We start from the raw sequence: 26,947 nt of genomic DNA on the forward strand, positions 1-26,947 counted from the left end.
CAACCAGTGCTGTTTGTCCCTAGCTGGCTTCCTGTGTTCCTTCCCTTTTCTGATAAACCAATGGGCATGGAGTGTTCCTTTGACTCCACCAGCTGGTAAAACAATAGTTTTTCAACATTTATAGTTGACATATATTTCCTCCCATCCCCACCCCTCAAACACACAGAATTCCAAGCATTGGCTCACGTTTGTTTTGGGAAACTCTGTGATAGTTGACAGGCAGAAGTTGGGATGGAAACCCATAGATGTTAGCAGCTCATGCTTTCATTCTTGGACGCATAAGAGATGATACATGAACAAGAGATGGAATCAAAACTTTATTAGGACAAACGAGGCACAGTTGTTTAAAATCTCTTGTTCAAGGAAGCATACGTCTTTTCCGGATTCAAAAATACATGTACATAAATCACTTACAAATTAAAATGTTTTCCTCCTGGTTCATGTGCAGGCAATTGTACCAAACCATGCACTGCATTGGACTCAAGGAGTGACAATCACTTTCAACAGCAGGTATCAGAAGGAATAGATCAGTCCTGTCTTAAATCACTCCAAGCCCATACACACACAATTCAACAATTTATAAGCAGCTGCACATGTTCAAAAGGGCAAGGTAAATGCAAGGGAGTAGGTTGGACTAGGCTAGTTTATCCTCCAAAGATGGAAAGATAAACTTAATTGTTTCAGTTCTGCAATGACCAAATGAATGGAGGTCAAGGTTGGGTTTGGGGACTAGGAACCATCCTATGTGGTGCTTGAACAGCCTTGCTTTGGGATCCTTGTTTATCTCATTGCCAGTGTTGCCATCTGATGAGGGCTCAGGGTGACCTGCATGGTGAAAAGAATCGGTGTGTTTGTCAATTTCTTAATGAATAGTTGCCTATCATAAGAACTGGCAGACTCAGCAGAGCGGCCAAGGACTGACTGAGTCATGGAGGCCAGAGAGTACTCTCACTCTAGAATGAAGTTGTGGTTCATTGGCCGGGCAATGGGTTCATTAGTCAGGTGGAGGAAGCTGGCACAACCACTGCCTGTGCTGTAACTCTTCTGAGGATGAACAGAGGACATCACTCTCCAGGGCTGTCAGTCTAGCACCCTTTCGAAAGAACTAAATGTACTTAAAACATTTGTTAAAGAGAAAAAAAAATCATGTCTTTCCACACCATAGTCCCTCCTTTTTCCAGTGACATATTTTCATCCATGGGAAAATCTATTTATTTTGGTTAAGTGGACATTTCTCTTGAAACTAGTCTAATATGTATCTTGGGAAAATTCTTTAGGCCCCTTCAACAGGTAGTCTGAATAATATCTCAGGGATGCCAGGGTCTGTCTGTTGGCCTGACCCTGGGATGAAGGTATTTTCATAGCTGGACACTAAGGCACTTTATTTTTTTGAGGAAAATAGACAATTCTTAACTACTAGTCAAATCTTGAAGGGGCTACATACATAGTATCAAAAATTCAAGTAGAATTCATTGCACATTTACGTGGTATAAGTAAGGCAAGGTGGTATAATGTGCAGGAGCGGTTCTATGTATTTTGCCGCCCCAAGCACGGCAGTCAGGCGGCTTTCGGCGGCATGCCTGCGGGAGGTCTGCCAGTCCCATGCCTTCGGCATACCCGCCACCAAATTGCCGCTGAAACCGCGGGACTGGCAGACCTCCTGCAGGCATGCTGCCGAAGGCAGCCTGACTGCTGCCCTCACGGCGACCGGCAAGCCTCTCCCCATGTCCTGCCGCTCCAGGCACATGCTTGGTGCGCTGGTGCCTGGAGCCACCCCTGATAATGTGTCTGGGCCCAGGCAGAGAAAAGTGAAAAGAGAGAGCAAAATATAAAGCATTTTATTCAAAGGCCTAGTGTTTTATTTCTGTTTTTCTCAGGAGAGAAAAGTTGTAACTTCGTGTGCTTGCAAAGTGGATTTAGCTCCATGTTAAAGTAATTCCAAAGCAACAGTGAGGTATCCAGTGTATGGCTTGGTGAGTTCAATATTGCAGCTCATGGCCAGCCTCATTTTTAAAGGGGAGATGCAATCTCTGGAGATTACAGGTCCTGCTAGCCAATGTTCCATCTCTATCTGACTAGGAATGGCAGGTCCTGTGGTCCCTGTAGGTGGCGCCTCTCCATTAAATATGAGGTTGGCTACCATCTGCTGTATTTTCTGCAATTTAAGTGCTGTGTTCAGGCTCCTGGCAAGTTGCCAGTCTGCCCTCTATTGGGAAAGTTTGCCCCTCCCTGTTTTAAAAAGAAGTGCTATCTGGAGTAGGGAAGTGCCATTCACTAAAAAGGAGCAGAGGGACATAAAACAGAGAGCAGAATGGTAGGAGTTCAAAGGCCGCACTGCAGAAGTTTTGCTTAGCATTGAGGCTTTCCCTCCCTCCTTGCCCCACCTGGCAACAGGTCACACGGACAGGTCATCTGACCTAGCCTTACTGCTGGCGCGGCTGGTCTTGCTGAGCCTGCGTTTCTCATTGAAATAGCCATTGGAGACCTGGTGCGGGGTAGAGTCATTGGGTGCCTCAGGACTCTGTGCATAACTGATCTGGATAAATTGGCCTTCTCCAGCTGCATTGTCTTGACTGTGGACCCTCTCAGTGGCAAAGTTGTCCGTGTTCTGCTGAGAGGCCATTTTATTGCTGAAAGGGCTGATGAATTTCCCATTGGAATTGACCAAACACTGATTAAAATCTGGAGGGGGAGTGCAACTTTGAGCCATCTCCACTTGGGGTGCAGGCTCCAGTTTGCCAGCAGCCATAGTGGGGCTGGGTTTGTAAGATTTAGCACACTTCTGCTTGGCTTTTTTCCACCCCAGGTGGTACAGCTCGGCCAGGCTCAACAAGAGTGACAACACCGCCACGGACAGCATGAAGATGATGAAGACATTCTTCTCTGTGGGCCGCGAGACGTAGCAGTTCACGGGGTGAGGGCAGGGGTCCCGGTGACAGGTATACAGGGTCTGCAGGAAGATCCCGTAGAGGATGTATTGTCCAACGATGAAGGCCACTTCCATTGTGATGCGGATCAAAATGCTGTAGACATAGGTGTTCAGCAAGCTACCCTGGAGTATTATTTTCCCACTTGATTCCTCCCCACTGGCAAGCTCTGCCTTCTCTGCCACAGGGTACTCCTGTTGGTGGTAAGAGTCGCCACTGCTTCTAATCCCCTTTGGCCTCATTTCTGCCTCCTTCATTTTTCTCTTCTCCTCTATGCGCACCGTGTGCATCGCATGCCCCATGTACACCAGGGACGGGGTGGAGACGAAGATGACCTGAAGGACCCAGTACCTGATGTGGGAGATGGGGAAAGCCTTATCATAGCAAACGTTCTCGCAGCCAGGCTGCCGGGTGTCACACATGAAGTCAGACTGCTCATCTCCCCATGAGGACTCCGCCGCTGTGCCCAGGACCAGCATTCGGAAGATGAAAAGCACAGTCAGCCAGACTTTCCCCACCACGGTGGAATGCTTGTGGACCTCTTCAAGGAACTCTCCCAGGAAGGTCCAGTTATCCATCTCTGCTCAGTGGAGCCACAGCCTCTGTGGAGAAAGGATGGTGAGAGAGAGGTTCTGAAACAGGTGAGAGGAACTCATTCCTTATATCAGAAAATGCTGCATTTGAAAGGCACTGAGAGTCTGTCAGGAATCTGCTGTGAATGTGTGTACTGAAACACCCTTGTGAAAGAAACTCTCCCTACTCCTACTTCAGTAGGGTAGTATAGCTATGTAAGTTCAGCATCTGGCTTTGAGCCTCACTGCTGAAGACAGAACACAAAATTAGATGGTTCATTGATCTGTTCTGGTTGTGGTAGCTTCTATAAAGTGTACATTAGTATAAAGACTACAGAGTGTTAACTGGGCTGCTAAACTATTTGAGATGTACCCGACTTTATTCTTGGTTCAGGAAATATTTACTCTGTGGTCTGAGCTTAAATTTATCCTCTGTGGAATCTGCATCTAAGATAGTTCTCCTTCTGCTGTATGGATAGCAGAACTGTTCTCCTGGGATTCCCCAAATGTACTGATACTTTGAGAGGTGAGATTTGAATCCAAAGATAGGACTGAGCAGTATCCTTTCACTTCCTCTTGCATATGCTGGCCCTCTGCTCTAGCCTATTTTAAATGGATACATCAGTGGCACAGATGTGCTAGATGTTTGAAATGCATGCAGCATCTTCTTATTCTGCTGGGTTTCATTTCAGAATTGAGTGCCACCATTAAAATAAATGTGTAGGGAACCCCCCCTTCCCTAAACCAAGCTCTAAGATTTCATTTTGTTGTTGCTATGTGTAGTTAATTCTAACATTTTCAGGCAGTGCGGCTGCAGCAAGAGACTAATCGCCTGCTGATGGACCAGGCTTCGCAAGACCGAGCTATGTTGCAGGAACTGGTAAACCAGGTAAAGACCCTTACAGAGCTGAACCGCGGCCATGATGGGATGCAGATCATATGGGCCAGCCATTGGCTGCAGAAAATGATGTGGGAGGATGATGTAGAGGCATACCTTCTGGCCTTTGAGAGGACAGCCCTACGGGAGACCTGGCCTCGAGATCAGTGGTCTGGCATCCTTTCCCCATTCCTGTGTGGGGAGGCCCAGAAGGCCTACTATGATCTGCCTGAAGAGGCTGCAGCAGACTACCCCCAGCTGAAAGCAGAGATCCTGGCCAGATCTGGGGTAACAACTGCAGTATGGGCCCAGCGGTATCACGAGTAGAGGTACCAGGAAAACAAAACCCCGCGGTCCCAATTGTATGACCTCATCCATCTCGCACGAAAGTGGTTGCGAACGGAGTCCCAAAGTCCGGAAGAGATACTAGAGGTTCTGGTCATCGACCAATACATGAGGGGACTGCCACCAGACCTTCGTGCTTGGGTAAGCCAGAACGAACCCTCCACCTATGATGAGGTTGTCGCACTGGTAGAGAGGCGAAGGACAGCGAGGGAGCTGATCCGACCAGTTAAGGAAGAGACACCCTGGGTTAAACTAGCAGCACCAAGCCCTAGAGCTCGGGTGACTGGGCAACCAGGAGATCACAGGTGGAAAAAGAGAGGGGCTGAAGGCCCACCAGAGGCCACAAAGAGTCGGAGCACTGAGGGAGAAGAGGATCGTGATGTTAGACTGCCCAAACCAAGAGACGGGGGAATGCCTAAGGCCCCATACAGATGTTATGCCTGCGGGGAGTGGGGACATATAGCTGCACAGCGTCCCAATGCTGAGGAGCCTATGCAGTGTAACCTGGGGAACTTGGGAGACCCATGCTCCCTAATCCACCTTGTGGGGGTCTCACTAACCCCACGTAGGTACACCAGACCAGTAACGCTAAATGGGGTAGAGACCACAGCACTGGTTGATTCGGGGAGTGCTATCACGCTTGTCTCGGGGAAGCTCATGAAGTGCAGTCAGCTGTTTCAGGCTAAGCGTACGGGGATAACATGAGTCCATGGGACAGTTGGTTATTACCCCACTATCCCAGTAAAAATTGAGATTCAGGGGAACACTACTGAGGTAGCAGCAGGTGTAGTCCCTAAACTCCCATACCCGGTGCTCATAGGGAGGGACTTCCCAGGGTTTGGAGACTTACTCCCAGTAGGAGGATTGGAGAAAGAGGGGAACTCTGAAGTAAGTGAGGCATCCACAGTAGACTGTCAACCCCCAGTCTTCTCTGAAATATCCCCAGATTTATTTTCCATTCTCAGACAGGGTAGAAAGTCGAAAAGGGAAAAGAGGGCAGCGAAGGCTTGGGAACCCAAATACTGACTCAAAGCCAGAGGGTCGCTCTTGTAGGTAGGCGGACCCAAGCAGCTGAAAAGGAGGCCACCCAGGAGGGAGAAGCACCCAAGTCTGACCCCCCACCCTAACGCTTCTGAACCAGTAGAGGCAACAGAGACTGGGCCCCTAGATCTTGGGCAGATTAGCCCTGGAAGAGGAAATTTTGGATGGGACCAGGCTGAAGACTCAAGGTATGACAACATTAGAAAGGAGGTGACTGAAATAGATGGGGTCCCCGTGGAAGGGAAAACCCAAGGACCAGGACCCTACTTCATAATGAAGAAGAATCTCTTATACCGGGTTGCACCAGTACAGGGGCAGGAGGTACAGCAGATCCTAGTACCTCAAAAACACCAGAACACTGTATTAAGTCTTGCTCACAGTCATCTTTCTGGGTGGCACTTGGGGGTAGAGAAGACCCTGGCACGAGTCCGACGATGGTTCTTCTGGCCTGGAGTTCATGAAGAAGTGCGGAGGTACTGTGCATCCTGTCCAGAGTGTCAGCTGCACAGTCCCTGTCCCCACTTGAGGGCACCTTTAGTACCCCTTCCCATCATAGAGGTCCCCTTCGAGCGAATAGCCATGGACCTAGTGGGACCCCTAGAGAAGACGGCTCAGAGCCACCAATATATACTTGTTTTGGACTGTGCTACTCGCTACCCAGAAGCCGTCCCCCTGCAGAACACAGCCTCTAAAATGATAGCCAAAGAGCTGGTGGGGATCTTTGCCTGAGTGGGGCTACCAAAGGAGTTACTAACAGACCAAGGAACCCCATTTATGTAAAAACTAATGAAGGACCTCTGTACATTGCTCCATATACCCTGAGAACATCAGTCTACCATCCGCAGACTGATGGGTTGGTCGAAAGGTTTAACCGAACCCTCAAGGCTATGATAAGGAAGGTGGTAAGTCGGGACGGGAAGGATTGAGACACCCTACTACCCTATCTTATGTTCGCTATCCGGGAGGTACCTCAGGCCTCAACTGGGTTTTTCCCCTTCGAGTTATTATACGGGCGTCGCCCCCGTGGCATACTAGATATCGCCAAAGAGATCTGGGAAGAAGAACCCAATGAGGGGAGAAATGTAATAGAACATGTAATACAGATGCAAGACCGGATAGCCCGGGTCACCCCTATTGTATGGGAACATTTGGAAAAGGCACAGAAGGCCCAGAGAACCCATTACAATTGCCAGGCAAAAGTCCAACAGTTCCAACCAGGGGATTGGGTGATGGTGTTGGTACCCACAGCAGAAAGCAAGCTTCTGGTCCAATGGCAGGGGCCCTATGAGGTGGTTGAACCCACGGGGGAAGTAACCTACAAGGTGCGGCAGCCAGGACGCCGAAAACAAGAACAGATTTCTCACATCAACCTTCTGAAACCCTGGCATGCACAAGAGGCATGCATAACCGTCCAAAAAGACCTAACCCAGGAAAACAAGCCTTCCAAAAAGGTGAGAGTGTATCCTGATTTAACACCAGACCAGAAGAATGAGGTGTCTGAGATGATCTTCCCGAACCAAGATGTGTTCTCGACAAAACTGGGTCGAACAACCGAGACATATCACCACATCATCACGAATCCTGGGGCCAGAATAACAATGAGGCCCTATTGGGTGCCAGGGGCCAAAAGGGAGGAAATAAAAGCAGAAGTAAAAAAAATGCTGGAGTTGGGGATCATTGAAGAATCCCACAGTCAGTGGTCCAGCCCAGTCGTGCTGGTGCCCAAATCGGGTGGCACCACAAGGTTTTGCAATGACTTCCAGTGACTAAACGAAGTATCCCAGTTCCACGCGTACCCCATACCTCGCATAGATGAGCTAGTGGACCATCTGGGTAATGCCCGGTACTTGACTACCCTAGACTTGACAAAGGGGTACTGGCAGATTCCCCTTGCGGAAGACGCAAAGGAAAAGGCTGCGTTCTCTACACCAGAGGGTCTTTTTCAATATACTGTCCTCCCTTTTGGACTACATGGGGCCCCAGCTACTTTCCAGCGCCTCATGGACAAACTATTATGCCCGCATAACAGTTATGCTGCTGCCTAGTTGGACGATGTGGTCATTCATACCCCAGACTGGGAAACCCACCTAGAGAAGGTGGAGGCAGTCCTTGATACCTTCAGGTGAGCTGGCCTTACAGCAAACCCTGCCAAGTGCTCTGTAGGGTTTACGGAGGCCAAATATCTTGGCTACATTGTGGGAAAAGGTCTGGTAAAACCCCAAGTGAACAAGTTGGAGGCCATCCAAAATTGGCCCCGACCACGTTGCAAGAAACAAATCCGGGCATTCCTAGGTGTAGCGGGGTATTACCGACGATTTATCCCCCACTTTGCCACAAGGGCAACCCCCCTGAAAGACCTAGTGAAAACCAGTGGACCTGATCTGGTGAGATGGTCTGAAGCAGCAGAGGAAGCATTCACAGACCTACGGAGTGCCCTCTGCAGTAACCCTGTACTGATAGCCCCTGATTTCACCAAGGAATTTATCCTGCAGACTGATGCATCGGAAATAGGGTTGGGGGCCATTCTATCACAGATGGTCGGGGAGGAAGAACACCCATTTCTCTACCTCAGTAGGAAACTCCTTCCAAGGGAACAAAAATATGCAGTGATGGAGAGAGAGTGCCTCGCTGTAAAATGGGCCATGGAGGCATTGCACTACTACTTGCTTGGGAGCAGATTTGTCCTCGTGATCGACCATGCCCCTCTTCAATGGATGCAGTGGAACAAGAAGAACAACACAAGGGTTACCAGGTGGTTCTTATCCCTCCAACCTTTCCAGTTCCGTGTGCAACACAGAGCAGGGAGCCATCACAGTAATGCCGATGGCTCGTCACGTGTGCACTGTCTGGCATCCCAAGCTGCCCAGCCCCTTGGTGTTGAGCAGGGGGGAGGGATATGTGACAGACCCAGGCCAGTGGGGTACAGGAGTCTGGTAGAGGGCAAATATACTGGTCATTGGATGAGTAGTTTTCTATTCCCTGAGTGGCTGGAGCAGGGGCTGTACTAGAGTAATCAGGAACCTGCTAGAACTAATCAGCCTGTCTGCCTTAATTGGAACACCTGCAGCCAATGAAGGCAGGCTAATCAGGGCACCTGCATTTAAAAAGGAGCTCACTTCAGTCAGGGAGAGGAGAGCCAGAGGAGAGGAAGTGCATGTGAGGAGCTGGGAGCAAGAGGCACAAGGAATTGAGAGTAAGAGGGTGTGCTGCTGGAGGACTAAGGAGTACAAGCGTTACCAGACACCAGGAGAAGGTCCTGTGGTAAGGATAAAGAAGGTGTTTGGAGGAGGCCATGGGGAAGTAGCCCAGGGAGTTGTAGCTGTCATGCAGCTGTTACAGGAGGCACTATAGACAGCCTCGATCCACAAGGCCTTGGGCTGGAATCCAGAGTAGAGGGTGGGCCCGGGTTCCCCCCAAACCTCCCAACTCCTGATCAGACACAGGAGGAGTTGATCCAGACTGTGGAGAAGATCACTGAGGTGAGCAAACTGCCAATAAGCGCAGGACCCACCAAGGTAGAGGAGGAACTTTGTCACAAAGGATATGATTATTATAGTAACAATAAGTTAAATAAAGGGAGTAAAATGTAACACTGCACATGGTGCTTTATACTACAATATATATGTACAGTGTCCTCCAGTTACAGCTCATTGTGAGCTTAATCCTCAAAACTGGTTTTGGCTGCTCTGTGCTGCTGCAGGCTGCACTTAAGGGACAGCCAGAAATTCCCCCTGACAGAGGAGAATTACTAGGTGGCTGTTCACTTCCCCCACTCCATGTAGGGAATGTTTCAGGATGAGGAGGGGACATGCCACAAATGGGACTGGGCAGAGTGAGTGGATGGGTCTCAGGCTGATCCTAAAAGGCACACCTGCTTCCACACTAGACCACTTCAGTTGCCATAACTTAGAGCTACTCTGAGGCTGCTCTAAATTATGCTAGAGGCTGTTTTACCTTCCAGCCATCTCAGAGTTTGGGGAGCAGTAAAGTGACTTAGTCACCTATTTGCATCCCACAGGTGTAGTGGGTGTAAATTTGGTGCCACCGAGGATCTGTCCCACTGTCTGAATTTTCTGACTTTAGTTTAATGTTGTGGGGAAACACTATAAACAGACAAAGAATTAAATGTAGGTTGATATGTTGGTGATATGAGTTATTTATAAATAGTTACTATGAAATGATGGATCATGTTTCTTGGATGTTGCTTGGTAACTCCATAATGGGAATGATGTGGTATCTACCCTGTTATCTCCAGATAACTCTGTAAATAGTCTATGTTACCAGTGAGTCCAATGTGCCATGGCATAGTTGTATGTATGAAATGTTTTTTCCACAGGGCACAGTGAACTGAGATTTAGCTGTACACTTTTCTCTCATCTTATGCATGTCTACTACTTGCATGTGTTCCTTTAGGATTCTGCCTTTGCTAGGGAGCCACCCATAATTTGAAGTAGATGGGTGACTGATACTGCCAATATGATTATATCCTATCAACGCTGGTTAATGCTGGTTGGCTTTTCTGTGTATACCCTGTTTGCTAAGGCAAAAATTTCCAGTGCCCTCTTTTGCAGTAAAGTTTTAAATCCAAATAGTTGCCACACTGGTCTTCTGTGGACTTGAATCATGGATTTAGCTCAACTTCTCATCAGTTCTAATGGTTTCTGTCACACACTGTAATTGTGTACAGTGTTCCGATGTTTCCAAAGTACTAAAACTTGTTGCTCAAGTTACAGAACTCTGCAGATCTAGACATGACTTAAATATAAAAATCTAAATTAATGCAAGATTAAGGTGAAAAAATAAAGTATATGAAAAATCCAGAAATAATGGAAAGAGTTATTGGAGTAACATTAACTTACCCACATTTCACATTCATAATATTTCCCCATGACTAATTGGACTTTTTAAATACAAACCTAACTTTATACTATGGGTTGAATCTTCACTAGAAAGAAAGGTGTGTTTTTAACTCAAGTAGCTAACATGAGGTAAAATTCTACTGAAGACTACTCCTGGGGGAATCCTATGCCCTGTGAGGAGGAGGTGCAGAATTCATACCTTCTGCAGATTTCTTGGCTCACCCGCAGAAAAATGGAGGAGCAAAGAAACCTGTGCGGAACACAGCCTGGGCACATTTGCTGGCAGCAACCGGCAGCAGAAAGATCACCGCTGTGGGGAGGAGGGAGGCTGGGCGTGCGTCCCTGGAGAGACATTAAGGGGATGGGGCTGGGTGCCAGCCTGTTTGCGAATGAGTGAGTAGGGTGACCAGATGTCTCGATTTTATAGGGACAGTCCAGATATTTGAGGCTTTTTCTTATATAGAAGCTTATTACCCCCACCCTGTCCCGATTTTTCATACTTGCTGTCTGATCATCCTAAAAGAGAGAGACTCACTCTGTCCCTCTTGTTCCTGTTGCTACATCCTGGGCTTGGAAGCCTAGTGTGAAGCAGGCTCTGTCCCTGAGGCAGAGCAGAAATGTACCAGCTAAACAGGCAGGCTGCTGATGTTCCTACTGTTAGTTAATTAAGGCTCCTTTACCTTGCCAGAGTGGTGTAAAGGAGCCTTATTGTGTATGACAATAACGGAATCCTCAGCTAGGAATGTCTATGTGCTTTCTTCCTTTTTTTTCCTGTGCCAGAGAGGCACAATGGGTTAGATTACAGCTCAGGATCTATTTTACTTATCCATTAAAAAAAAAAAAATGCCGGACAATGATTAGTAAAACTGTATGACTTTCTTGTGCGAAAGTCTGAACAATTTAAAGTGACATTCTACTTTATAGAACACCAAACACCAAAATAAAAGAAATGTAATTTAAATGAAAATCCAGGATTATAACTGGAATGCGGGGTCATGGTTACCAAGTATTTGTAACTTAACTTTCATGTGTTTAGGAAATGCTGAACAGTTATTGTGATTGTTTTTCTGTATGGTAGTTTAAATAAATTACCCAAATAAGTGAAACTGGTGTGATTATATTGCATTATTTTGACAAATAAAATTTGCAGAATTTTGCATTTTTTGCCACAGAATTCCCCCAGGAGTAGAAGACACGCCAGTTTGGAGTTTTCATAGGAATGAGCTGACTGAGGCGAACTCTAGGCTCCTTCATACTCTTTAACTCCACCTGCTAACATGAAAATGTCATACTGCCTTTCTTCACTAGGATTTTACCTCATGATAACAGGTTTCAGAGTAGCAGCCATGTTAGTCTGTATCCACAAAAAGAACAGGAGTACTTGTGGCACCTTAGAGACTAACAAATTTATTTGAGCATAAGCTTTCGTGAGCTACAGCCCACTTCATCGGATGCATAGAATGGGACATAGATTGAGGAGATATATATACACATACAGAGAGCATGAAAAAGGGGGGAGTTGTCTTACCAACTCTGAGAGGCCAATTAAGTAAGAGAAAAAAAACTTTTGAAGTGATAATCAAGATAGCCCAGTACAGACAGTTTGATAAGAAGTGTGAGAATACTTACAAGGGGAGATAGATTCAATGTTTGTAATGGCTCAGCCACTCCCAGTCCCTGTTCAAGCCTAAGTTGATTGTATCTAGTTTGCATATCAATTCCAGCTCAGCAGTTTCTCGCTGGAGTCTGTTTTTGAAGATTTTCTGTTGCAAAATTGCCACCTGCAGGTGTATCATTGAATGACCAGACAGGTTAAAGTGTTCTCCTACTGGTTTTTGAGTGTTATGATTCCTGTTGTCAGATTTGTGTCCATTAATTCTTTTGCGTAGAGACTGTCCGGTTTGGCCAATGTACATGGCAGAGGGGCGTTGCTGGCACATGATAGCCTGTATCACATTGGTTGATGTGCAGGTGAACGAGCCTCTGATGATATGGCTGATGTGATTAGGTCCTATGATGTTGTCACTTGAATAGATATGTGGAGAGAGTTGGCATCGGGCTTTGTTGCAAGGATAGGTTCCTGGGTTAGTGTTTTTGTTCAGTGATGTGTGGTTGCAACAGAAAAGCTTCAAAAACAGACTCCAGCGAGAAACTGCTGAGCTGGAATTGATATGCAAACTAGATACAATCAACTTAGGCTTAAATAGGGACTGGGAATGGCTGAGCCATTACAAACATTGAATCTATCTCCCCTTGTAAGTATTCTCACACTTCTTATCAAACTGTCTGTACTGGGCTATCTTGATTATCACTTCAAAAGTTTTTTTTCTCTTACTTAATTGGCTTCTCAGAGTTGGTAAGACAACTCCCCCCTTTTTCATGCTCTCTGTGTATATATATCTCCTCAATATATGTTCCATTCTATGCATCCGAAGAAGTGGGCTGTAGCTCACGAAAGCTTATGCTCAAATAAATGTATTAGTCTCTAGGGTGCCACAAGTACTCCTGTTCTTCTTACCTCATGATAGTTAACTAAGTTAAAAACATACCTTTTATTTGTATTGAAAACAAGGCCTGTGTGCAATGTGGCAAGCTGATAATATTATGAGAACCTTATCTTTTCCATTTCCACACATTTGTGTCTTGAGATTTAATAACCTTAAAATTAATGTGAGTAGTTAATTTTTTGTGCATTTTTAATAGTCTTAACAGTGAAGTGAAAGTCGTAGCTGCTGTTCTGCTGTCTGTGATGTCACAGAAGTAGGACTTTATTAGGCTCTACTAAAATCTTAACAGATGCCTATTGAGCATACTCAGAAGAGTTTATTTTCAATCACTGACCATTTTATTTGCTTGTTAATTCATCCACTCTGCAGCTTAGATTCATCCTCACTGAAGACCAGTCCCATTATAAGACTGGAGGCTTTTGTTTAGCTGTTTTTTATTTTTTAGTGAGCTAGTAAGCCATTCATAGAGCTTCAGCCAGGGTTCTCAAACATTTTGAAGTCATGACTTTGTTACAACAGAGAAAAGCTTCAGGACCGCCGCTCCCTCCCCCACATCATCCCATAAAGTGAAGAAAGCTTGTCATAGTCCCCTGAAACCTGTTTCTGACCTCCTCAGGTTGAAAATATCTGACCTAAGCTTTCTCCCAGGGCTTGGTTGTTCCTAGGCGTTTTCCCTGCAGTAAAACTCCATCCTTGCTCCTAGTTCCTTCTGCTTCTGAGAACGAAAGAAAGAAAGAAAGAAGAGTGTGTGTGTGTGTGTGTGTCTAAGCCCTTTTATACTCCTAAACTGGAGCTAATTGGAGACCCTTGTGATCTAATCCCAGTGTGACTCAGCAAGCATACTTCTGTATATCTGCAGGGTCCCATCACCTGATATCCAGATGACTCAACAAAAGAGCTCTGGATATGCATACAGAGTCTTAGAATCAGCTGCCCTGTTACAGTCCCTTAGGCTGCTAACTTTATACTGGATCAGCAGATGAGCTGTGTGCACTCATGAGATCTTGGCAACAGTGGAAGTTCAGCAGAGAAAGTGTATGTGACAAAGACCAGCTGTGTATAAAATGGTGGCCATCCCAGTTTTAATCATCACCTGGAACAATATTAATGTTAGGGGAAACCAAATATCAAAGAGCCGGACTACACATGGAATCCAACCAACTTTATGCCTTGCGACAGAAGAATTCTCAGATAAAAATGCTTCAGCAAAAGCAGCACGTGTTAGAACATCAAGCTGGCCTGAGTACAAAGCACTCATATCGGCTCTCATTTGTGTTACCTTCTTCTGGAGGAGGTAAGTGTTCAAGTTCCTAGTTTCCCTTTATTGATAGCACATACTCTGAATGACAGACAGGCAGTATTTATGCACTATTACTTCTTGCTCTGGATGACGCACTGACCTTGACAGACAGGTGATGGCTTCAGGGAAAGGTTAAGAAATTCACACTGATGAGGTAGGTGGGTGTGGCTGTGGCTGTTACAGCCACAAGTTTCTGCACTTCACAATTTCCTTATTCCCTACGCCTTCCCTCCTCTTCTGCTCTGGAGATGCCAAAAATCCACTAGCTCCCCTCTTTGGAGGATTGGCTGGAATATCAGCAGCAGTGACAAAAATAGCTGAGCTCAACACTTTGCACTAACTTTTCCCACAAAAAGGTGACAGGAGGACGCTGGCCCTGCAGGATGTTTCTAAAATTAGTGGAGAGACTGATTATAGCAATGCATCAGCTCCTTCTGGGCTCACTTCTCCCCTTTAAATGGCATGCAGGGCCGGCTTTAGGAAGTGCAGGACCCGATTCGAATAGTTTTGATGGGGCCTCAGCAGGGATGTCTCACTCGGCAGCACTCCGGGTCTTTGGCAGCGAGTCCTTCACTCGCTCCAAGTCTTCGACGGCACTTAAGGACCCACCGCTGAAATGAAATGCAACCAAAGACACAGTGCGAGTGAAGGACGTGCCACCGAAGTGGCGCCGAAGACCCAGAGTTCCGCCAGGTGAGTAAAAATTAAAAAGACACCTAAGTTAGGCACTCTTCTGTAGGGCGTGGGGCCCTCTTAGACGCGGGGCCCGATTCAAGGGAATTGGTGGAATCAGCCTAAAGCCGGCCCTGATGGCATGGGACCCTGATTTAGACATACTGACCATGCACATTCAAAGAAACTCTCAGGCAAATATTCATTTGTCTGCCAAAGGTCTGTTAACTGGAGAGAGAGAGAAAGAAAATAAAATAGTGGCTTGATCTCTCATGTATCTGACATCTGGTTGAAGTGGGGCCGAGGTGTGATGGGGAAGTGGGAGATGTCAGGGAACTGGAAGATCCAGGGGCGGCTCCAGGCCCCAGCATGCCAAGTGCGTGCTTGGGGCGGCAAGCTGCAGGGGGCGTTCTGCTGGTCCCCGGGAGGGTGGCAGGCAGCCAGCCTTTGGCGGCATGCCTGCGGAGGGTCCTCTGGTCCCGCGGCTCCGGTGGACCTCCCACAGGCATGCCTGCAGAGGGTCCGCTGGTCCCTGCTGCTCCACCGAAGGCACGCCTACGGGAGGTCCACCAGAGCTGTGGGACTGGTGACTGGCAGAGCGCCCCCTGCGGCATACCGCCGTGCTTGGGGCAGCGAAATGTCTAGAGCCGCCCCGGGAAGATCATACACTAGGTAAGCATTGGCAGAGTAGAGCACCTCCCCCTCCCAACATGCATCCTACACTGGAGAGAAAGATGTTTTTGGTGGAGGAGCCAGCTCTGCTGGCTTTACCCCAGTGAAGAGAACCATTCCCTCAAAGGGGGGATTTTCCGTTGTCCAGTTACAGCCAGACTCTCTGGCTCCTTTGCGCTGCCTGAGCAGGACAAAAGGAGCTGCATGGGAAGTGAGAATCTGGCCCTCATGTCCTGCAGAGGCGCTAATCACTTGCCCGCCATTCACACACAGAGAGTGCTTTTAGCTGTCCAGATCCCATCACAGACAGACAGAGCTTAGATAATAACACTTTTCCATAATACCGCTCATCTATATATCTCAAAGCACTATGTAATTAAGCCTCATAACATCCTGTGAAGAAAGAAAGTGCCATTATCTTCATTATGGAGATGGGGGAATTGAGGTGGAGATAGACTAAGGCCCAGAAGTGCCTAACTCCCATTGAAACCATAGGAGTTGGACACCTAAATACTTTTGAGGATCTGGGCTAAAGTGGCTTGTTCAAGGCCGCACATTGAATCGGAGGCAGACCAGGTGACAGAGCCCTGACTCCCAAACCTATGTACTATAGACTGCTACAGACTGCACAGAGAGCTCTGCTTTAACAGATTCCATCACAAACTGGAGCTCATACTCAAACTGGGACCTGGTGGTCTCTTGACACTAGGAAGAGCTTCTTTGAGGGAAACTAACAGACTACCCCTTGCAATCCTGCCATCCTCAACATATACACTGGTTGAGCCAGTAAGGAGCACTTCTCAAGAGGATGTCACTTGTTGAATGTTTTACAGGCCACCGATCCAATTAGAGTGCCAGAAAGGTAGAAGAGATCCTGTCTTTCAGGAATATATACAACCTGCATCCACTGGATATTGTTTTTCTTCAGTGTCAGGGTCTGGAATGGAGGGCTTCTCCCATCTGTGTAGTTAATCCACCTCCCCAAGAGGCAGTAGCTAGATCAACAGGAGAATTCTTCTGTCAACCTAGAGCTGTCTACACCAGAGGTTAGGTTGGTTTAACTGTGTCGTTGAGGGATTGGATTTTTCACACTCCTGAGTGACATAGTTATACTGACCTAATTTCCTAGTGTAGACCAGTCCTTTTTGGGGAGGACAGATATATGTTAAAATAGAAGTGATAATGCAGAAGAGTGAGAAATGCACCTGTCAAAGTAGGTGTGCCCCTTAAAATTCAGGAGGTGTCTGACAGTTGGAGCATAAAGTGGTACTAAAACCTAACACAGCACTGTGTGTTCTCTCTTTACTGACATTGGCTGTTTCATATGCAGTTACAGAGAACAAGCAGTGACTAGTCAAGTGATGTCTTCCCAATTTTGTGTGTGTGTGTGTGAGAGAAAAAGAGAGAGAGAGAGAGAGAAAGCAGCCTGGTCTTCCTTACCAAGGCATGCAATGAAACAGACTGGTTTCCAGGCTTTGTGCCAATGGTCAGATCTGTGCATAGATCTGGACCATCCTGGTTCCCAATCACTCTTGCTTAATAGAGTGGACTTGCATGTTCACTCAGGTTCTTCTCCAGTCCCTTTGGACAGGCTTGTGTGTAGGTCAGATGTCCCTCCGCTCCCTAGTCCCCGTTCTCAGTTCATTGAGATGTTTGTGAGGATCACACTGATGCCTGGCCCCTCAGCTCTTCCTTGATGAAGTGTCCTTTCCTTCCACACTCCAAATGTGGAAAATCTCAGAATTCACAAAAAAGGGGAGTGAGAAGATAAGGCATTTGAATTAGTTCTCACCCCCTGAACACACACGGCCCTCACTGAACACCTTCAGGTGGATACATCTGGGATATGTCATACATGCAAGGCAGCCTGATGCAGAACATTTTAATCTGAAGAGTTGGTGGAAATTTTAAACTTTTCCAGTTGCTGAGTTAAATGGCTCTGAGTATTATTGTTTGGTCTGTGGAACCTGATGCTTTCTGTTCTTGATCAGTGTAGAATCATGCATTACCATAGCCAGACTGAGCCCTGGCATAGTCAAGCTGAATTCAGTGGAGTAACACCAAGAATGAATTTGGCCCATAATATTTTAAAACTTTGATTTACAAGAAAATTTATTTTACACACACACACACACACACACACACACACACACACACACACACACACACACACACACACACACACACACACACACACACACACACACACACACACACACACACACACACACACACACACACACACACACACTGTTGAAGGCATCTTAATAAGATTGCCAAGTCCACCATTCAACAGTTAGGAAATGCCAGTATTAAGGTTACTTGTGCATTCTTCATTCAGCCCTTTTGTGTATATGCATTATAATACAGTCTGTTAAGTACATGATCACATATTATGATTCCACAGGACCCCTGCTTCCTTCAGTGCTCAGGATGGATGATGCTCACTGAATGAGCAGCTATTTGATATTTTATCTTATTCTCCTTGTTCAGTGTAAGATTACATGCCTTATTTTACTATACATTATTCAAACCCTGCTCTGAAGCCAGAATTATTATTTCCTTGTGGACTTTTCTATGGTGCTCATCACTATAGTTTTGAGTGCTTCACAAACACTAATTTATCTTCACAACATCTCTGTGAGGTGAAGGGGTAGTATTGTCCCATTTTACCTACAGGGAACGGAGCTACAGAGAGATTAAGGCCAGAAGGCCCCTTAATATTGAACGCCCAATCTGAAACACCTAGGACCTGCTTTTTCAGAGTACCTAGCACTACACGGCACTTCATAGGTTCAAAGCATAGGCGTCGACTTCTGCTCCTGCTGGTGGGTGCTCGACCTCCCTCTACCCCCAGCCCTGCCCCTATTCCACCTTTTCCCCAAGTCCCCACCCCCGCCCTGCCTCTTCCCACCCCTGCTCTGCCTCCACCCTGCCTCCATTCCACCCCCTTCCCCAAATCTTCACCACTGTCCCGCATCTTCCCCGCCTCCTCCCTTGAGCACACTGTGTCCCTGCTCCTACCCTCCCTCCTAGAGCACCGCCAGACAGCTGTTTGGCGGCGGGCAGAAGTGCTAGGAGGGTGGGGAGGGAGCAGGAACACGGCACACTCAAGGGAAGAGGCGGGGGGGAGCTTGGTTGCTGGTGAGTGGAGAGCACCTGCAAATCTTTCCCTGTGGGTGCTCCAGCCCCAGAGCACCCACGCAGTCGGTGCCTATCGTTCAAAGCACGGTTCTCATTGACTTCAGTTGCTTCATCTGTGTTTGCTCAGTACCTCTGTAAGTCAGGCATGAGGGCCTCAAGTTGGGCACCCAGAAAATGAGGAATACAGAAGTAGTGACCATCTGTGAAAAGTATGGTGACTTGTCTAGCATTGCACAATAGAAACTTTGTGGCAGAAACCAGTACGGCATCCAGTTCTTCAGAGCAGCATTCAACTGCCTTACTCATGAGACGGTCCTTTTTTCTCCTGCTATTCCCTAACTTATTCACCACACACTTCCAGCATCTGCATCAAATAAAGCAGGTGTCCTCAAAACACCAGATTCTTTCACTACACCAACCTGAATCATCCCCAGAGCTGCTCAGTCCTGTGCACTGAGTGAGGCAGGGAGCCTCTTTTTTTTTTCTGGATGAAAAATACAATTTTATAGGAAAAATTTCAACCAGTTCAGCTCTCAAGGCATGTCAGTAATAGCACAGGCAATGCTGCTTTACAAACAGGGACAGAAGCACTAGTGTAGCAAAGCTCTCTCTAGTTCCTCCATTAGAAGAGGTTGACCCCTTATTCCTTTACAGATACAGTAGGCAGTTTGCTTTACAGTTTGCATTACTTATTGTATGGCTATAAGTATTTCTTTGTTTCAGGAAAGTTCTGGAATGTAGAGTGTTGTTAACAAGGATCTCTCTGTTTTCTGTTAATAGCCAGAAAATTGATTTATTTTCCTCTTTGTATATTCTGATCCCAACGATCGAAGTTTGCCAGGTGTCTCCTGAGGGCCATTTCTAATTTTAAGACTTTGTCCTCGTGCCTCACACAACACCCGAGGCGTGCTTAGATTTCCAGAAAGCCTTTGACAAGGTCCCTCACCAAAGGCTCTTACAGAAATTAAGCTGTCATGGGATAAAAGGGAAGGTCCTTTCATGGATTGAGAACTGGTTAAAAGGCAGGGAACAAAGGGTAGGAATTAATGGTAAATTCTCAGAATGGAGAGGGGTAACTAGTGGTGTTCCCCAAGGGTCAGTCCTAGAACCAATCCTATTCAACTTGTTCATAAATGATCTGGAGAAAGGGCTAAACAGGTGCTAAAGTTTGCAGATGAAGAATTTTATTAAAGTGAATGTTTGAAATGAAATATACATGAGTTAAGAGGGAAGGTACTGTACATCTGGGGTCAGGCTTGGGTTATGGAGGGTTACAGATATCGTTTGTAAGCATGAAAACATACATACATATCACATAACTGGCATAGACCCAGATTGGGGTGCAAAGGTTTTTAAAGTGTCAGTGGATAAGTGGGCTTGGGTATGCCACCCATGGAATGAATGAGTCCAAGTCAGTATCGGTGTAGCGGATAAGTAAATGAGTGGGGTTTGTCCCTTGGTCCATCAGGGAAGGAAGTGGGTTATTTCCCTGGTCAGTGGTCTCGGTTACTAAACTGCTCAAGATAAGACCAAAGCAGACTGTGAAGAACTTCAAAAAGATCTTACAAAACTAAGTGATTGGGCAACAAAATGGCAAATGAAATTTAAGGTGGATAAATGTAAAGTAATGCACATTGAAAAAAATAACCCCAACTATACAAACAATATGATCGGGGCTAATTTAGCTACAACTAATCATCAAAGAGATCTTGGAGTCATTGTGGATAGTTCTGTGAAGATGTCCACGCAGTGTGCAGCAGGATGTTAGGAATCATTAAAAAAAGGACAGAGAATAAGATGGAGAATATCTTATTGCACTTATATAAATCCATCGTACGCCCACATCTTGAATATTGCATACAGATGTGGTCTCCTCATCTCAAAAAAAATATGCTGGCATTAGAAAAAGTTCAGAAAAGGGCAACTAAAATGATTAGAGGTTTGGGAATGGGTCCAATATGAGAAGAGATTAAAGAGGCTAGGACTTTTCAGCTTGGAAAAGAGGAGATTACGGGAGGATATGATAGAGGTATATAAAATCATGAATGGTGTAGAAAAAGTGAATAAGGAAAAGTTATTTACTTGTTTCAATAATATAAGAATTAGGGGCCACCAAATGAAATTAATGGGCAGCAGGTTTAAAACAAAAGGAAGTTCTTCACACAGCACACAGTCAACCTGTGCAACTCCTTGCCTGAGGAGGTTGTGAAGGCTAGGACTATAACAGAGTTTAAAAGAGAACTGGATAAATTCATGGAGGTTAAGTCCATTAATGGCTATTAGCCAGGATGGGTAAGGAATGGTGTTCCTATCCTCTGTTTGTTAGAGGGTGGAGATGGATGGCAGGAGAGAGATCACTTGATCATTACTTGTTAGGTTCACTCCCTCTGGGGCACCTGGCATTGGCCACTGTCGATAGACAGGATACTGGGCTGGATGGACCTTTGGTCTGACACAGTATGGCCGTTCTTATGTGCCACATATGCTCTGGAATTCTCTGTGCCAACCATGCCGGATTGCTGAATTACTGATTCCTGCTAGTCTATTTTCAATACACTGAGATAAGTCAGAAATGAGGCCAAATCAGAGCAGAATGTGTGAAATCTGTGTGAAGGTCAAAAAGGAAAAAGGGTTGGGATAGGAAGTTCTGCATTTTCTGGTAAGCTGCAAATTCCTTCTAGCAAAGCTCTGGAATTCCAGATCCCAAAGTATTGGGAGAAAATATAACATAGGGAGGAAAAAAATAGCTGATGCTTATAGTTGCAGAAATGTTTAGCATAGTTCCCAAGTGAACAGAGCTTCTGTGAGTCGGACGAGTATTTTGAACTCTGAACCCTCAGGAATTCTCTCAAACCAGAAGAATCAAAAGATGGGAAAAGAAATGTTTGCTCTCTCCTCTGGGGTGAGTTTCAGAAAAAGAGGAAGTACATAGTTGCTTGGCTTATAATGAAAATGTAGCAACTGTGTCCGGGGATTGTAGAATAACTGTCTCTCTCTCACTCTTTCTCTCTCTCTCCCCCTTCCTCCCCCCTCGGACAGCATAGGCAGCAGCAATACAAACCTCCCACACATGCTACCCAACCAATGTACTTCACCCCTAACCAGTAGAAACCCCATTGCTTAGTGGTAAGACAGGAGTTCAGTAGTGGTGTCCCATTCAGTCTAAGGGCGTCTCGTCTGAGTTTTGCCAATAGGCTGTTGATTTAGTCCCTTACAATGTGGTTATATGTATTCTATCAACTGGACTGCAACAACTACTCAATTTAGCTAGGCAATTGAACTGCCCTCAGAATGTCACAAAATCCTCCAGAGACTTCGCTATTGCGGCATGGATTTAATGTGAAAGGTGCTCAGATACTATAGCTAGCTAGCTAGGTAGAGTGCGATTATATAGGGTCACTACAAACCTTTGACTGGTTTGGACCAAGCAATTAGGAGATGAAAGGCTCTGTCTCCCATGACAAGCGCCGTCACTAGCTCTCCCACAGTGGGAAGAATAAAGGCAACAGTTTCCAGCTGGTTATGTATTGAACTCTGTTACTATAGTACCACAAATATTCAATATTAAAAGGTAAACAATGCAAAAATTAAAAAAAAATGGTAGTTGGGGGAAAATAGGTGCAAGAAAAGCTACTAAGGAGAATGGAAAGTGCTGAGTGTTTGTCTCTGTAGGGCTTTAAAGTTATCAGTTTTTAACTGGGTTTGCTGGGATTAGGATGTGAACCAAGAGGAAGTTCAGAGAACAAAGGGCTCACAACTCTGAGTCTCAGTTACTGCACATCGCACACAATATATATGATAAGGAGACTTTACAGAGGTGGCACTGTACATTTCCATTGCTCTCCCTAGGAATGTCATGCAGCATTCTCAGGCTCTATGTAACGGTAGAGCTGGGATGTGACACCCTCAAGGAAATGAAACTGGAACATTTTAAAAACCATTCAGCATTCATTAGAAGAAAGCTGCTCCCAATCTACTGTGTGAAGCATTTATACATTGAACCCTTTCAATAGCAAGAAGTTCCCCACACCCTCCTGCCTCAGGACAGCTTCACGAAAAGCTGAGATTAACTTTAACCAGTGCTGCAATCTGCACATTTCACTGTAACAAGGCTATTTGGGGCTTTCATTCCACCTCATTGAGAGGTATCCCAGCTCACTACCGACAGGTTCATCTGTAACTATTGTAGTTGCTTGTAATGAAAGGAGTTAAATTTTTAGAATGGCCATAATTGTCCTTAGTACTAGTCTGCATGTTATAGAAATAAATGGAAAAAAGAATGTGTATCCAAGTTCTTATTCTTTTTATGGCTACCCTTATCTTCACCCCCACCGCCATTCCCCCTTGAGTCTAGCAGTGTGACTTCTCCCTAATACCTCTACAGCTCTATTCTTTTTTTCTAAATGACATTTTTTACTTACCTGATGTTCAATATCTCCTCTCTGGTCTCCTCCTTCTTCCTGGGGCTCCTTCTTCTTCTTCTGTTATAGTCTTCTTTTCAGTTTTTTGTTCTATACTCCTTTAATCTTTCTCTCTCTTCTCCCCTTCTTTTCCACCACTTTGTCTATCTGTCTGTCATTTGTTTTCCCCCATCACCACTTTCTGCCTTTCTCCCTCTTTCTCTCCACCTACTCCCTTTCTCTCTCTCTCTCTCCACACTGTCCCTCTCTGTCTCCTCCCCACTGCCCCCCCACTTTTTCTCTGTTCTTTGCACGTTCTCTCTCTCAAATCCAATTATCCATCTTTTTTGCTTCTTAAAAAATATCAGTTTCATGTGTTTTCCACCATTCTTGGGGTTTCTCTGTCACCCTGGTCTGTTCCTCACTGCAGACGCCTTGCACTGACTGCTGGCTTCACACTGTCCCGTCCAATTGCTAATACACATAGTTCATGCACCTCCTCTCTTAGATAACAAGCCCTGGTTTCAAACCTTCCTTTAAATTAAAAGAGATGGGGCTGCCTCCTCACTTATGCCAACCACAGCTAAGGAAGTTACTATGGGACCAAAACTAAAGAGGGTGCTGAGTGGCGTTTTAGGACTCTCTTATTAAAACCCAGCCAATCAAGCTAAGTTCCTATGATGCAAGGGGGGGGGGGGGCTCTTATTTTTGCCAGGCATGCCTTGCACACCAGAAAAACAAAAGAAACATTCCAAATATAAATACATGCACAGCTCCAAAAGTTAAAATAAACCCCAAATACAGGATGCTTTATTTGGAGCACAGGAACATAGGAAATGCCATAACAGCTCAGATCAGAGGCAGGGCACTCCAGAATCTCATCTTTGACTATGGCAGAGGATGGGGCAAGAAACCTCTTTATGGACAAATATGGAATGACCTGCCCACAGGGGACATGTCTTCCTAATCCCTTCACATAGAGGTTGCCTTATGTCCTAAAGCATGAAGGTTTATATCCCTTCTAAAAATGTTTTCATCCTAGCTAATGTTGGCTGTGCTCATTACCCATACTCATGTCTACTCCCATCGTTCATTTCTATTTAATACTTGCCTTCCGTGGTGAAAACAAATGCTGAGATTCCAGCCAATCTGAGCTATGGCTGCTGGCAGAAAACAAATCTGATGAACGTGTGATGTGGGCTTTGGCAAAAGAAAACTATATTCTGCATAATGGTTTCACCAAACGCTTTCTCTGGTAGCCTTCCTTCCCTCCAGTGACCCCACATGTAGTCAGAAGTAGTTCTTCTTTCCCATCCACATTACACTTTTGCAGTGATCCTTACTTGCTTACATCAACTAAAACAGATCAAGTCATTTGAGAAGTGAAGGTTGTTCTTGTGAACTGAGTGGAGGGTCAAGAACCAGGAGTTCCTGAATTCTAATCACAGCTCTGCCACTGATTTGCTGTGTGGCCTTGAGCAGCAAACTTAACTCTTGGTACTATATGTCCTCTTTATAGAAAAATCTTATGTAATAGAAAAGGATAGCTTTTCTACAGGTTTTGTTGAACCTTCATATGTTATTAAATAGACAATTATATCCTTGCTATGGAATTCAATTGTATAGACAAAAACAAACAAACAAAAATATGTGGAAAGGAGAACAATATTAAATTCTTTAGATTATTTATAGTCATTTCTATAGAGCCTTATTCAATTTCCACAGAGCCCTATTAGCCCCATGAATTTTGATAGGATTTGTCCATAAAGGCACATCTATAAAAATATGATAATGATACAGACCTAACTGACCAGGGTGGTTTTAGGATTGATTTGTTAATACTTGTTTTCTAGAGAGGTGCACACTGTTGTTATTGTTGGGTATGCTGTGGTTGTAATGAAACTGAAACTGCCCCTGCCCCTGGTGGTACTTTGCTGTACACATGAAGTGATCTGATCTGCTTTTCCTGGCTTAGTTCTTTTTTTTTTCACCCTAAGACTGAGCCAGGAGGATGCACTCTTCATTGGGTTGATCTGTAAACCCTGAATATAGGGGGTTTCTGTGAGGCTGTATATATATGTATGTGTGTCTGTGTGTATCATATATGGTGTGGGGCTGATCCTGTTATACTATGCGGTCACAGGGACCCCTGCCCACAACAGACCTGGGTGGTTTTTCTGCATGGATTGGAAGCAGGATTTAAGGAACCTGAGAGCAGATGAGCCTTTTTTTTTTGTAGTCACATTAATTCTTTTAGTATAAAATCTTCAATGTTTTGAATTTAATAGGATGTTTGCCACCCAAATCTCTCCCTGCCCCGAAGTATTAATCCAAGACAGGCACAGCAAAAAAAGGTCAGACACAAGAATGTCAGATTCATTTGAGTTCAGAAACAAAGTTTTAAAGAGTTAAAATCAGGGCAGATTTCCATCTCTGTAAGTCAGAAGCGAACATCTTTCCTGAAGTAAATGGTTAGTTGCAAGCCTTGTGTTAGCAGTAACAAAGCATTGCATTGCTTTGTCGTCTGCTGCTGGTACTACTGATTACCTTTCACCTCCTTAGCATCTCAGAGAATCTCCAAGCATTTTGGAAACATGAATTTAATTAAGTCTCACAGCAGTCCTGCGAAGGTGAGAATTGTCTCCATTTTACAAATGGGAAAACTAAGTCATGGAGGGGCTAAGTAATTTGCCCAGGGCTTCAGCAAGTCATTTGCAGAGCCAAAAGCTGAACCCAGGACTCCTGACTGGCTGCCTATCCCTGACTCTAGCCACCAGACACTGTTCTCCGTCTTATAAATATACACACTCTGGTTAAATCAATAACCAACTCACACAAACATGTTATTTTAATATAATAATAAGAAAACCATAAACTGTTACCTCTTTCTGCTGATTCTGGACAGGTGGATGGAACAACACACAATGCAGGGGGGTGAAGGTTACTATTAGCTTTGGCACAGACTCTAGGGCAGGCTGGAACCCATCTCTTTGCTAGTGTCCAGTGCTCAGTCGGGCTCCTTGTCTGAGGGAGGACCCTTTAAATGGGGCAAACAAACCCCAGATGGCTCCTGGAACACAGCCTCTTGTAGTCTGACACCAGCTGACTGACTGGAGATTCTCTAAAGCTTGAAGGATATAAGCTGGGGGTTCCCAGCTCCTGCTCTCTGCCTGACATTCACTGGCAGCTGTCTGCCCGTTGCTCTTTTAAAGAGTTGTCCAGGATCGGGATATAAATGTGATCTTACGCAGGCTGTATTGTAAGCAGTGACTTGGCCCAAGTTCAGCTCTTCCTCTGGCTCCCAGCTACTCTATTTTTAATGAAGGGTTTGGGGTTATCAGAAAGGAAGTCAAATTGTTTCAGGAAAACAATAGCAAAGCAACTAAAAGTTTATTAGCTTCCTCCCCGGGGTCTGGAACCAACTTGTCAAACTACTAAAAAGATGGCAGGGCTATTTATTTAAAGGGCTAATGACAAGCCTCACAATTTCATTCCTGTTTGTCTTTGTGAAAACAAAGGAAAGTAAAAAAACAATATCAAAAGGGAACAGACATTTCTAATCTGTGAAAGGTGCAAGTAGGAGTTTAGGGTGGGCAACTCAGGACAGCTGTTATGGTTATGGTGGGATTTT

At 45.4% G+C, this 26,947-nt stretch overlaps 1 protein-coding gene across 4 annotated transcripts; it reads right to left on the reverse strand.

The window, feature by feature from the left end:
- Positions 1-302: 302 nt before the first annotated feature.
- GJA5 (gap junction protein alpha 5) lies at positions 303-26,522 on the reverse strand. 4 transcript variants are annotated; one of them, XM_050960463.1, is made up of 3 exons: positions 26,199-26,522; positions 2,418-3,529; positions 303-825 (listed from the first exon to the last, which is right to left on the reverse strand). In XM_050960463.1, the coding sequence occupies exons 2-3, from the start codon at positions 3,503-3,505 to the stop codon at positions 816-818; spliced, it is 1,098 nt and encodes a 365-aa protein (XP_050816420.1). In that variant the 5' UTR covers positions 3,506-3,529; positions 26,199-26,522; the 3' UTR covers positions 303-815. The 4 variants fall into 4 exon arrangements, with proteins under 4 accessions (XP_050816420.1, XP_050816411.1, XP_050816393.1 ...); XM_050960454.1 differs by having other exon boundaries at positions 2,385-3,529; XM_050960436.1 differs by having other exon boundaries at positions 303-3,529.
- Positions 26,523-26,947: the final 425 nt, after the last annotated feature.

Source organism: Gopherus flavomarginatus, chromosome 1, assembly GCF_025201925.1.
Source record: "Gopherus flavomarginatus isolate rGopFla2 chromosome 1, rGopFla2.mat.asm, whole genome shotgun sequence".
NCBI lineage: Eukaryota > Metazoa > Chordata > Testudines > Testudinidae > Gopherus > Gopherus flavomarginatus.